This window comes from Prionailurus bengalensis, chromosome B3 (genome assembly GCF_016509475.1).
Source record: "Prionailurus bengalensis isolate Pbe53 chromosome B3, Fcat_Pben_1.1_paternal_pri, whole genome shotgun sequence".
Taxonomy (NCBI): Eukaryota; Metazoa; Chordata; class Mammalia; order Carnivora; family Felidae; genus Prionailurus; species Prionailurus bengalensis.
This window is the reverse complement of record NC_057355.1, coordinates 48,775,502-48,788,739: the sequence shown is the minus strand read 5'-3', so window position 1 is coordinate 48,788,739 and position 13,238 is coordinate 48,775,502. Positions and strand designations below refer to the sequence as shown.

Below are 13,238 nucleotides of genomic sequence, written 5' to 3'. Positions count from 1 at the left end.
ATTCATACAATGGAATACTACTCAGCAATAAAAAGAATGAGTTGCTTATACAAACAACCACATGGGCAACTGAAAAGCATTACATTAGACAAAAGGAGCCACACACAAAAGTGTACACACTGTATGATTCCATTTATATGAAATTCCAGGACAGGCAAAACTAATCCATGGTGATAAAAGGTTGTCTCTGGAGAGTGAAGTGGGGAGTTGACTGGAAGAGAGCCCCAAGGGACATTCTGGAGTAATAGAAATATTCTAGATCTTAACTGAGTTGTGGGTTAGACATGTTGAAAAGCACTGTACTTTGGGGCATCTGGGTGGCTCAGTTGGCTAAGTGTCTGACTCTTGATCTTGGCTCAAGTCATGATCTCACAGTTCATGGGATTGAGCCCCATGTCGGGTTCCATGCTGACAGTGTGGGGCCTTCATAGGATTCTCTCTCTCCTCTCTGTCCCTCCTCTGCTCATGCTTTCTCTCTCTTAAAATAAATAAACTTAAAAAAAAAAAAAGCACTGTACATCTAAGTGTACTTTAAAATCATGCATTTCACTGTTTGTAAATTTTACTCCTCTCCCCGCTCCCCCCCAAAAAGAAAAAAAAATCAAAATAAAGATGTTTTCAGACAAAAACAAAACCAAGGAAATTTATTACCAGCAAACACTCACTAAAAAAACTTCTACAGGATACACCTCAGGCAGAAAAAAGTGATCCTACATGGAAAGCCAGGAGATGTGACAAGAAATGAAGAAATAATAAGTAGGGAAAAAGTTAAGTATATGAGGAACAAATATTAACATTAAAATGTCAATGATAATGATGGTGTGTGTGTGTGTGTGCGTGCATGTGTGCATGTACGCACACATGTTTAGTGAGTTTCCATTCCACTGGGGATCCAATTCAAAATCCTTAATGTGACTTTCAGGCACTGCCTGCCTGGGCTCTGCTCTTCTCTCCTCTCCAGATTTATGTCCTGACACTGTCCTTTCTCCTCCACCATTCTAGTCTTCTTTATGTTCCTCTCCATCTCATCTTCTGCACATACAGTTCTGTTTATCTGCAAGGCTTTTTGCCTCACTCTTCACCTGACTAACTCCTATTCATCCTTAGGTTCAGTTTAAAGATGACTTCCCCAGTCTTTCCTTAGACTTTCTCCCCTCCTTCATACCATGTAAGATTAATTCATCTTTCCTGTTATATGTTTTTATCTCACATTCTTTCTCCTTCATAACATTTATAAAATGTTTGTGTGATTACATAATTACTGTCCTTCCCTTCCTGTAGGCTGTAAATTCAGTGAAGTCTGCCTTTCATCATTATCACCTCATGGCCTGATCCAAATGCCTTACACATAGTCACTGCTGGACAAATATTTTTTAAGCAAATACAGAACTCAAGGTCTACCTAAAACCTATTAACAACAACAACAAAAAGACAGAAGATATGGAAGAACATAAAAACAGTTACAAGTTAATTTTGCATGTTACATTTATAACCTTCCTAAGAAAGAGACTCTTTCTGTTAAGTTCTTTTATTTAGGCAACTATTTGCAGCAGGACACTGGAAAGACCAAGTCTTTAGTATTAACGAAATCTGAGATTCAAGTCCAGATCTGCTACCTAATAGGACTGAGTCCTTGAGCAAATCACAATCTCAGACTCCTCATCTGTAAAATGGGGATAACACTATCTACATTTGCAAAACTGATTCAATGGTTATAACTGAAGTGTGAGGGGTGCCTGGGTGGCTCAGTTAGTTAAGCGTCCGACTCTTGGTTTCAGCTCAGGTCATGATCTCACAGTTTGTGAGTTCAAGACACTCATCAGGCTCCATGCTGACAGTGCAGAGCCTGCTTGGGATTCTCTCTCCCGCTCTCTGCCCCTCCCCTACTCACTTTCTCTGTCTCTATCTCAGAATAAATATACTTAAAAAAATTTTTTTAAATAACTGATGTATGAGAACATGTGACCTGGTACTTGAAATACAGCAGACACTCGATTAAAGGCAGCTCTGATTATATTTAGGTTGACTCTTTTACTTTGAGGGAGGATATTTTCATTAAAACATCTTATGCACTGGCATGATTGTTTGCATTCGTTGCCACAGCATATCTCAGATGGGGGAAGCCAAACATTTGGGTCAGGTCATGCAGTTATGATGCTGCACCACAGACATATTTATTCTTCAAGACTTCAGGAAAGTCTTATCAAAACCTTTTTTCATTTTGCTGTGTCTTTCTCCCTGCATTTATCTACAGACTTCTCCTACCTTCTGCATTTGTTTATCCTCTTAAAACTTTGATAGGATTAGCAAGGGAGCCACACAGAGAAGGGAGAGGCCAGTAACACTGATGGCCACAGAATTCAGTAGAACAGTGGGTTTAGCAACTCAAATCAGCAATCTCACATTCTCTAGGTACTGTAAAATATGAATACCAGACACAGCTAGGGGATGGTCACCCCATCAGCTGATGTAAATATCCTGCTCTGACAGATGTCAAATACCTATGCCAGATCACAGAGAATGACAGAGCCAGAATTCCATCCTAGTCAAATTCAATTTTCTATACCCCTATGTACCGTAAATGACTTATTTACTGGTGCTTTCCAGCTCCAAGATTCTATTCCTATATGATATATGAATTGCTAATAGTTACCTGTATATATATTTTACATTATATATTATATTATATAATATATATATATATATATATATATATATATATATATACATACATTTATCCCTTCTAACCTTCTCTTCTTGGTGCAGAGGAGTCACTGTCAGGCCCACCTTAGGCAGGGGTCAGGGGAGGAGGGATTTTCATGGAAGTGCATGGTCAACATGCTCAGTAGCATGGGGGACTAGAGGAAAAGGGAGGTGCCATACAGAGATGCATCAGTGGGTACCCAATGGCTTGGGACACAGAGGAGGTTGCACAAAGTTGCAACAGCAGTACTATGAAAGCTGAAAGTGGGGGTGCACAAGTGGCAGACAGAGAAGATGCTTGCATGATTGGGAAATTAGGTACACAAAAAACATAAGTAAATGAATTGGGAAAATACGTAAATATAGTGAGACTAAGAAAAGTAAGAATTTTCATTGGTAGAGAAGGTACTTATGACTGGAAAGAACCCTGAGGCATGATATTTTAAATCGAGAAAGTGCTATGAATTAGTGCTTTTTATTTATTTACTTTTTAATGTTTATTTATTTTGAGAAAGAGAAAGCATGTGCGTGAGCAGGGAGGGGCAGAGAGCATGAGAGAGAGAAAGAATTCCAAGCAGGCACCACACTGTCAGCACAGAGCCTGATGTGGGGCTTGATCTCAGGAATGGTGAGGTCATGACCTGAGCCAAAATCAAGACTCTGGCACTTCACCTACTGAGCCACCCAGGTACCCCTGAATTAATAATTTTTAAATACAGATTGATATAGAAATAGGTATACATTTATGTATGTACATATATAAACACACAGTACACACACACACACACACACACACACACATACACACACACTTAACTGTTTGCTGAGATTGCTGAAAAGCAATGACATCCAGCAGGTGTGAGCACACTGAGCACCTAGATCTTAGTGCCTGGCTTCTAAAAAGCATTTTCTACTAGGACACCTGAGTGGCTCAGTGGGTTAAGCGTCCAACTCTTGATTTCGGTTCATGTCGTGATCTCACGGTTTGTGAGTTTGAACCCCACATTAGGCTCTGCACTGACAGTGCGGAACCTGCTTGGAATCTCTCTCCCCTTCTCTCTGCCCCTCCCCTGCTCGCTTGCTCTCCCTCTCTCTTGCTCTCTCTCAAAAAATAAATAAAATAAACATTAAAAAAAATAAAAAATGAAAACCATTTTCTACTAAATGAAACCAAGGTTCCTAGAAGAAATGGCTGGTTCTAGACAATGGTGGGCTAGGCAAGATACAAGAGGAGTCTGGAACATCTTCAGCCAGAATGTAATGAAGTGTTCAAAGAATGATAGAGACTTGTCACAATGACCTAGGAACCCCCTTAAAAAGTCTTCCTATGACCAAACTCTGATAATTTGAGCAACAAAATATTTAATGATAGTAATTAATTACAACCCATTGAATAAGGTGGAATTCTACACATCCATGTTGATGTAAATAAATGAATGAATAAATGGAGGAGAAAGGGAAAGCTCTTCTTACATAGAATGCCTATTAATGAAGATAGAAGTAAAAAAAAAATAGTGGTGTTTGATTCAGGTGGAAGTCATCAATGAATGGTGAAAGTGGTGGATGGAGATCTGATGAGGAAGGACAGGCTACTGGCATAATCTCTGAAGATGTCTCCACAAAAAATACAAATCATTAGGAAGGGGAAAATGGTGACATGACAAAACAGAAACCTGACAGACACCCAAATGATCAAGTGAGCAAGGTTACCATTGACAGGGATGGGACAAGTCAATATCATGTACCCCATGTACCCCCTGATGTGATGCACTGATAAGAACACAGCATCATCTCTGTGATTCCTGCTCAAAAAAGCATGACTTTGACATGGTCCTGAAGAACCGGTAACCAAACCCCAGCTAAGGAACATCCTATAGGTTGTACAGCTTGTAATCTGTCAAAAAAAGACCAAGGAACTGATAGAGATTAGAATAGACTGCAAAGACAAGTACATGCAGCATATGCTCCTACATGGGCTCCTGGACCAGAAAGGAAAAAGGGAAATATTAAAACACCTGTCAAGGATTGATGGGATCTGAAGATTGGATGGTAGTGTCATATCCATGCTTATTTTCTGGCTTAGAGGTTGGATGGCTGTTATGTAGAAGCGTTCTTGTTTTAGGAAAATACACACTAGCGCATTTAGAGGTGAGAGGGCATTGTGTCTGCAGCTTGGCCTCCAATGGTTTAGAAAAAGACTAATAAAAAGGGCAAAAAAGGATGATGGGGCAATGGTAGTGACTTGTCAATAGCAGGAGAACCATGTGAGGAAGATCTGGAGTTATTTGCACTGTGCTTCCAACTTTTCTCCTGGTTTAGAATAACTCAAAAGCAAATGGCTAGAAAATGAATTGTATGTATCCACTTCTCCGGTACCATGAAAAATAGAATGAGGCTGAAATTAAGGAGCTGCCAAAAAGGAGCAATGGCAAAAACAATACATGAAAGTTTGTGGCCTAACTGACACAGGTGCAGCTTCAAATGTGCTTCTCCTTTTGTGTGCGGTGAATAAAAGCTTGGGCACTGTGCTCCCCGGTTCAGTATGATGCCAGGGCAGACGGGGTCTGGTTCCGCTTGGCATCGGTGGGTCTCGAAGTGTCAGTAATATGTACTTCTTCACTACCCTGCTGCTGATGTGCTGCCGTAGCTGTCACCCACCCAGGGCATCCATTCCTCTACAGGTGCATCCTGTACTTCCAAACTGGCCCTGGACACTCTCAACTCTTTCCCTTTCTTTCCTTCTTCACCTTGCTCCAGTCAGCTTTCAGTTGCAGGAAACAGAAATCACTCCAGGTGTTTTGAAAAGAAAGAAGTTAATACAGGGAATTAGGCGTCTACAAAATCGTTGAAGAGCTGGAGGGGCAGGCTGTAGGCAAGGCCCCCACAGGATCCTGAAACATCTGAGAACTGGCCCACCCAAGAAACTGCCAACTTCTGCCCCAGTCAGGAAGGTAGGTAATCAGGAGCCACCACCAGATCTGCTGGCTTTACAAACATACTGTATCTAGTCATCAGGAAGTTGCCACGACCACTGGTTCTGCAACTTCCTACCAAAGCCCCAAGATACCAGATACTGAAAATGCTTTGGCAGAAAAAGTCAATGTCTACATGACTATGCTTGGCAGCACAAAGAGCCAAAGAAACACGAACTTATACTCCACTTCATTTCTACTTTCCACACCTCAAGTAAGTACACCAAACTGGGAAACCTATTTCATTTTTTTTTTTTAACGTTTATTTATTTTTGGGACAGAGAGAGACAGAGCATGAACGGGGGAGGGGCAGAGAGAGAGGGAGACACAGAATCGGAAACAGGCTCCAGGCTCTGAGCCATCAGCCCAGAGCCCGACGCGGGGCTCGAACTCACGGACCTCGAGATCGTGACCTGGATGAAGTCGGCCACTTAACCGACTGCGCCACCCAGGCGCCCCTGGGAAACCTATTTCAAAACCCATTTCTAGAAATGCTAAGTGCAAGAGAGTATGGGAAACATAGAGTCCAGCTTTCTAATCTCTGCATAACAGGGAAGTCCATGAAAAGAGGGTAGAAGGGTTGTTGAATTCCAGTGTCCATAGCTACCACACTCCTCCTCACCAAAGTGGGAATTGGCCTCTACTGTTAATGCCAAGAGACTGTCAGAGCAAATCTGGTATAACTTTTATTACACTACTTCCTTAGTTTGTCATGCTTTATGACAAAATCTGCACGCGAAGCCAGGGCCACCTCTCACTAAAAGACATTTACATGTGGAATAATAGCTAAAATTCACTGAAAAGTGATAGAGAGGAATGTGATAGAGAGGAATTATGATCTAAACTTTGGCCTACTTCAACATTAATATGCTCTTATGGTGTGACTCAGCAGTTAAAAATATCAGTTAAATTCTAATTCTCCAAGCATCTTGTATCCCACGCCTGTTCGTTTTTCTTCTTGTTTCAGTTTCAAATTTAAAACAATCATCACTTTTTGCGGTAACAGAAAAGCTACCTTACTTTTAATCAACAGCAGAGGGCTGCCTATTACCAGACTGTCTGTGAGTTCTAGAAAATAACACATCTGCAAAGTTTTTCCTCTAAAAAACAAAAACAAAACAAAACAAAAAAAAACCAACAACAACCAAACAGTGAGGGGGAAGCTCTTCTAAGCCCTCTTTTACTTTGTGATGAACCAGAAAATAAATGACAAATAATAGTGATGAGATGGCAACCTCTACCAGAAAACAGAAAACAAGTGATTTTTATCTTTCCCACCAGACTGTGAGCTCCTCACAAACAGGCAGGGGCTGTTTTTTTTCCTCTCTGTGTCCCTGGTGGCCAGCATACTTCGTGATACAGAACAGACAGTTAATAAATGTCTGTTGGATGAATAATCTAAATCACAGTGGAGAAGCAGAAGACAGCACTCCATCATGTCTCTTATCTGCCCATCTCACTCTCTTCCTCAATGTGGACAAAGTGGACAGAGGGAGCTGCAAGGAACTTTGAGTCCTGGGACTCACAAATGGACTCCCATCAGGCAAACAGAGTGGGCCTCAGGCCATGAAACTTCCCAGAAGTACAAATCCTTCAGGAAGCAAGTTCAGGAAAACCTCATTTCAATGGGTGGAGTTTCTGGCCTTCAGTCCCAATTGCTTACTGACCACCCACTAACAGCCATAATTCATCTTATTTCAGCTGGGTAGAAGGGTGATGTGAAAAGCAGGTAACTGAAAACACAGAATCTGCACCAAATAGAAAACAGTGAACAATACCTTTGGCAATATTCCCTGGAAGGGAAAGAGATGAGAAATCTGGAATCAGGACCTACCTCTGAATATTAACAAGGAAAGAAAGTCCAAGGTCAGCCTGAATGGGTTGGATATCAGCTTGACGTTATCTGCATTAAACAGCTTATTGTAGCAAAGCAGGAAGACCTGACTGATAAGAAGAAAGCTATCACAGGTTCAACACTCCATTATTTTCCTCTGATCTCTTCTGCAGAACGGTAAAGGACCTCACCCGGAATATCATCTTTAGCCATAACACATTGACTACTGTTTCTGAGGGTCTACCAAGCTGCCACCATTTTTCCACCACTGCTTTGATTCTCTTCTGGTGGCAATAACTGAGAAATTAAATTTTAATCTATCACATGATCATTCTCAAAACACTCTGAGATAACCTGCCAGCATAAACAAGTTGCCCACTGTTTATGTACAAAGAGCTGTCAAGATAAATGTAAAAGACATTTTGTAAAAGACTTTTGAAGATACCAAGTGACTAAGAGAAGGCACTATTCCAACACTCTCAAAAGATAAAATTAAGGTGATGTACTTAGATAATTGGGTCCAATCTTGATAACAGGTACATGTGACAGCTTAGCCAGTCAACAAAAATGCTTAAATCTGATTTTCCCCCCAAACTGAACTAGTCACTGTTAGACTATATAGCCTTTCATTTCCCACCCATTCCCATTTTGAATCAAGAATTCAGGGAAGCCACATCTCATTTAAAACGGAACAACTCTTTTCAAATGCCCTTATTTTTAGTAAGTGTTAAGGTATAACCAGCATTAAGTTATTTCGCAAGGGACAGCTTTACCTTCTCAAATCATGGAACTTAATTTTCAAACTGGATAGCTGTGGGAAGTTCTTTAAAGTATACATTACAGCTTTATTTTTTATATATTACTGAAGACTGGTGAAATATAGCATGAACTTTCCACACTTGGCACTTGTTGCTAAACATGAAGAGAACAATCTATCTGCCTACTTTCCCACTGCCGTCTCCAGTTAGAAGATTAAAAACGATTTCAGATTAAAATAATAATAATAAATAATAATAAAATAAAAGCCAAAATAGCTAATGACAATTCCCTTGGAAGTCTTCATGTCAAAGTCCATGAAGTTAAGTCCAGCGGGCCTCTGCCAGCGAAGGCTAAACAACAGCCGGGATGCTGAACTCCAGGGAAATCCGCCCCACCCCACCCCACCCCACCCCACCCCCGCCCCCCGGAGCTCACGCACCCTCGGCGGGGGGTGGCAGGAAGGGGCCGGCGGGGCGATGCGCGTCCCCCGCGCACTCACGCGGCTCGCTGCCTAGCACCCCTCCTCTACACTTCCTGAAGGAAACTGACAAGGAAGGCGACGGCTCCGGGCGGAGAGGGGTGTGGAGTCTCCAGGCTGGCGAAGAAAACGCTGCTAGCTAGAGCAAGCACTCCCCACCGCCCCCGTGCGCGCGCCGGGCCGCCCCAGGTCCCCACGGCGCCCAGCGCGCTCCCGGGGCTCGCGCATGGGGAGGCGGGGGCTGACAGACGACCCTCCGGCCGCCGCCGCCGCCTCCTGGTCTGGCTGGTGAGCAGCGCTAAGGGAAGCCCGCCCCGCAGCCCCTCGGCCCCCGCACCTCATCCTCCGGGAGCCCGAACACCTCCACCGCGCAAGTTGCCATTTCCGAACGGCTCCAGCAAACTGGACGCGCTTGCCCCCGCCCTGGAGTGGGAACTGTAGTGAGAAGGAGGTGGAGGAGGAGAATTGGGAGGAGGCGGGAGGAGGTGGAGGAAGAGGAGGCGGTGCTCCCCCGGCGGCGGCAGCGCCTCCCCCGGCCAGTGGGCGTTAGTGGCACTAGGAAGCGCGGCGGGAAAAAGCCCGCAGCGCCTCGGCGGCGGCGCGCCTGCGGGGGCGTGGGGGTGGGGGCGCGCGCCGTGAGGACAGCGTGCGTCAGGGGCTCGGGTAGGAGGCACGCGCGTGGCGGGGCTCAGGGCGTGGGGAGTGCGCGTGGCGGGGGCACGCGTGGCGGGGGCGCGCCGGCCGCTCCCGCCCCGGGAGGTTGGCCAACGCGCCCGCCTGTGAGAGCGGTGCAGCGCCAGGCGTCGCGTGGAGCAAGCCGTGGAGGCCTGGGGACGTCAGCCCTTCCCCTGGGAAACAAAGCTGCGGTTTTCCCCAGCAACAAGTCTCACTCAGATCCGCTCCACAGCTCTGCCTCTTTCTAGACGCCTGGGATCAGGAGCGCTTAATCCTAGCTTCACCACAAGCCAAAAATCAGAGCGCGTCCTTAGTAAAGGCTGCCAATTCCAATAGAAGCTGGACCTTGGGACCTCGTGGGGGAAAGCCCAGCGTGAGCGTGGCAGCATATGGGGAGGCCTGAAGGGATCTCATCATCCCTGGACTCAGGATCTGAAATTCTCTCCTTGTGATTTTTTAAACACTGTGCCAATTCATAAGCGATTTCCTGTCGTATGGTCTGTCTTTTAAGCCTACCAATGACGTCCAGCCTCCAGGCTTAACCCTCTAGACCTGCTTAACTAAGCCTTGACCTGTAGCAGCAATGGAAGGTAGCGAAAAAAGGGAGAAAAATACAATGAACTAGGACCTCCTGTGCTATGGAATAATCATGCTTATTATAGTCATGTCTGACGGATTTTATAGTTCCCTAATCACAGGAAGACTTTGGTGTCGAATAACAGATCTAACAAGGGAAACCTTATGAAAGATACTTTAATGTTGGTTATTCACTAAAGCATACAAAAGCCTTGTTTGAAAGTTCTTTAATTCTTTCTTACTTTTAATATCTGCTGGCTGCCTCTCCTCTCTCTAACGCTGGATTTTTGAGATCTTTAAGGTTCACTGTTTTTCTCCTTCCATTCTAAACTCCCTCCCTGAACCTCATACATTGATTGCCATTGGCATAGTGAGGTACAATCCTCGTAGAGATCTCAGACTCAGAGCTCAGTAGTGCAAGAAATGGTGCTATATAATTTTCTGTAACTGAACTTAGTTCCTATAGTTAAGCTTCCTGTCTGCCCAGTGGTAGAAAACTTAGTCCTGATCAGTTCACTGGTCTTCCTCTACCCTCTTTTTGTTAAGATTAATTCTACATTCTAGCCGGCAGCTGTGGTGCTACATCATCTCAGGGATGGAGGGCATAGCAGAGCCCTCATCACTCCCCGCTGGCATTAATGGAAACATTTTTCTTCCCACTGGTCTCTAATCATAGACATCTGTATCCATTAGAGCGAAACTTGGCTGTTAGTAATAGTAACCCAAACTAACAGAATTTAAGGGTAGATGTTATATTGTTCTCCCATTTAAGTCCAGAGGTAGGTAGGCCAGGGTAAATAAGGCTACATTGCTCCACACAGGCATCAGAAATTCAGGCACTGTAAAGCTGGCTGCTTTGCCATTTATAGGTGTGGCCCTTATGCTCTAGTCCAGAGAGTGCCTCAGGCTCCAACCCTTACATCCTGTTCCAGGCAACAAGACAGATGAAGGGATAAAGATGGGAGTTCAGGTCTCATGCTTGTCTTTTTAAGAAAGGCTTATGGAGTCTTTTACTTAAACTCATAGAACAGAACTGAGTCACATAGCTGTATCTAAATACAGGGTAGGCTGGCAAATACAGACTGTTCTGGGGAACCTTGGGTTCTATCACTAGGGAGGAAAGGGAGACCAGTGATGGAGGGAGGGGGGAGGCAGGGAAACTAGCAGTCTCTGCTACCATTTTTGCCCTCTGGCATTCACGGAGAAGTCAGCACTCCCAATCCATTTCTGGTCTTCAGGCCAGGGAATTTTAGGCTCAAAGAAGAAAACCCCTTCAGGGCATCTGACCTCTCTCATTTGCTGCTGGCCGTCTGCATCATTTTGTGGCTTCTGAGACTTGGTACCTGTCTCCAGCCTGCTTTGGGTATTCAAGCTTTGGATCACTTCTGTAGTATTGCTGACATTACACTCTGGCATGCAGTGGGGATGAGTGACACTTCTTTAAAGCTTTTGATGTAAGACTATACTTAGGATATAGGTCATCTCTGCTCTTGGATTCTCCAAGTCTGGGGATTTGTCATTCTCCAATCCTGAGAGAAAAACCCAAGTGCTAGAAGGGTGTTCTTCTTGGAGATAGGCACTGTGTCCAGTATTGTCTAATGAAACTTTGTGTTATGAAGGAAATCTGTATCTGCACTACCAACATGGTAGCCACCAGTTCACTTGGTTGTCGAGCACTTAAAATGTGGCTAAGACAAATAAGGAATAATTTTACAATTAAATTTAAAATGTCTACTTGTGGTTGGTGACTGCCATATTAGACAACATAGGAAACATGTTCAATGTGTCTCAAATTGTAGAAAAATTTCTAAATTACATTTTGAGTACATACAAAAAGTTATAAAAATGTATAAGGTACGAAGAATAAAAATGAACACTAATGCACTCATCACCCACTGTAAGAAAAAGAATATTACCAACAATTTTTTGCATCATCTGTGCCTTCCTATTCCATCCCCTTTCCTCCCCCTACCAAGAGATAACTACTATTCTGAATTCTGTTTACTGTTTTCTTGGGGTTTTTTTAATTTTCTTATTTTTTTCCTAAAGTTTTTAAAAATTTTTTTATTTTATTTTATAAAGTGTATTTATTTATTTTGAGAAAGAGAGAGAGAGAGAGAGAGCCTGTGAACAGGGGAGATACAGGGGGGTGGGTGTGGGGGAGAAAATTCCAAGCAGGTTCCACACTGTTAGCACAGAGCCCAATGCAGGGCTCGAACCCACAAATGGTGAGATCATGACCAGAGCAGAAATCAAGAGTTGGAAGCTTAGCCAACTGAGCCACCCAGATGCCCCTGTTTTCTTGTGTTTTTTAAATTGTTTTACCAGATGGGTATGTATTCCTAAGTAACATATTGTTCATTTTCGTCTCTTTGATCTTTATATAAATATAAAGATTTATATTGTTCTCCCATTTAAGTCCATTATATTTATATAATATAAATATATAAATGGAATCGTAAGGGGACTTGTTTTTTGCATCTTTGATCTTTATATAAATGGAATCATAAGAAGACTTCCATTTTTCTTACCATTCTATTTGTGAGATAAATTCATGCCAAATGGTTGTAGTATTTAACTTGTTTTCACTGCTGTGTGATATGCCATTGAATGAGTCTACCACAATTAATCAATCATTCTTCTGTTGTGTGACATTGGGGTAACGTGTTTTTTTGTGTTTTGTTTTTAATTTGTAAACACCTCTTATTACATGATTTAGCTGTTTCAAATGTTTGCAGCACATTGTTTATTTTTTGTAATTTAAAAATTTTTAAGTGTATTTATTTATTTTTTGAGAGAGAGAGAAAATGAGCAGCGAAGGGCAAAGAGGGGGAAAAGAGGATCTGAAGCAGGCTCTGTGCTGACAGCAGACAGCCTGATGCGGGGTTAGAACTCACAAACCATAGTATCATGACCTGAGCTGAAGTCGGATGTTCAACTGACTGAGCCACCCAGGCACCCCTGCAGTACATTGATTAGATAAATGACAATGGTGTCTCTGAAACTTAATGATAGTTCAAAATTTGTATCAGTTGAGGAGCACCTGGCTGTCTCAGGTGGTAGAGCTTGCGATTCTTGATCTTGGGGCCATGAGTTCAAGCCCCCCATTGGGCTAGAGATTACTTAAAAATTTTTGTGTCAGTTGAGATAAATGAAACATCAGATTACTAAGCTTTTCCCAAGGGTTTATTATATTCAAGGACAGAATTATCTTTTATGTTTATACTTTTTTTTTAATGAA

At 43.0% G+C, this 13,238-nt stretch overlaps 1 protein-coding gene across 1 annotated transcript in view; it reads right to left on the bottom strand.

Moving 5' to 3' along the window:
- Positions 1 to 9,378, bottom strand: part of NEDD4 (NEDD4 E3 ubiquitin protein ligase) — a 137,459-nt gene extending 128,081 nt beyond the window's left edge. The window contains exon 1 of the mRNA XM_043555360.1: positions 9,084 to 9,378. Within this exon, the coding sequence (XP_043411295.1) occupies positions 9,084 to 9,128 (45 nt within the window). The 5' untranslated portion in view covers positions 9,129 to 9,378. The remainder of the gene's footprint in view (positions 1 to 9,083) is intronic.
- Positions 9,379 to 13,238: the final 3,860 nt, after the last annotated feature.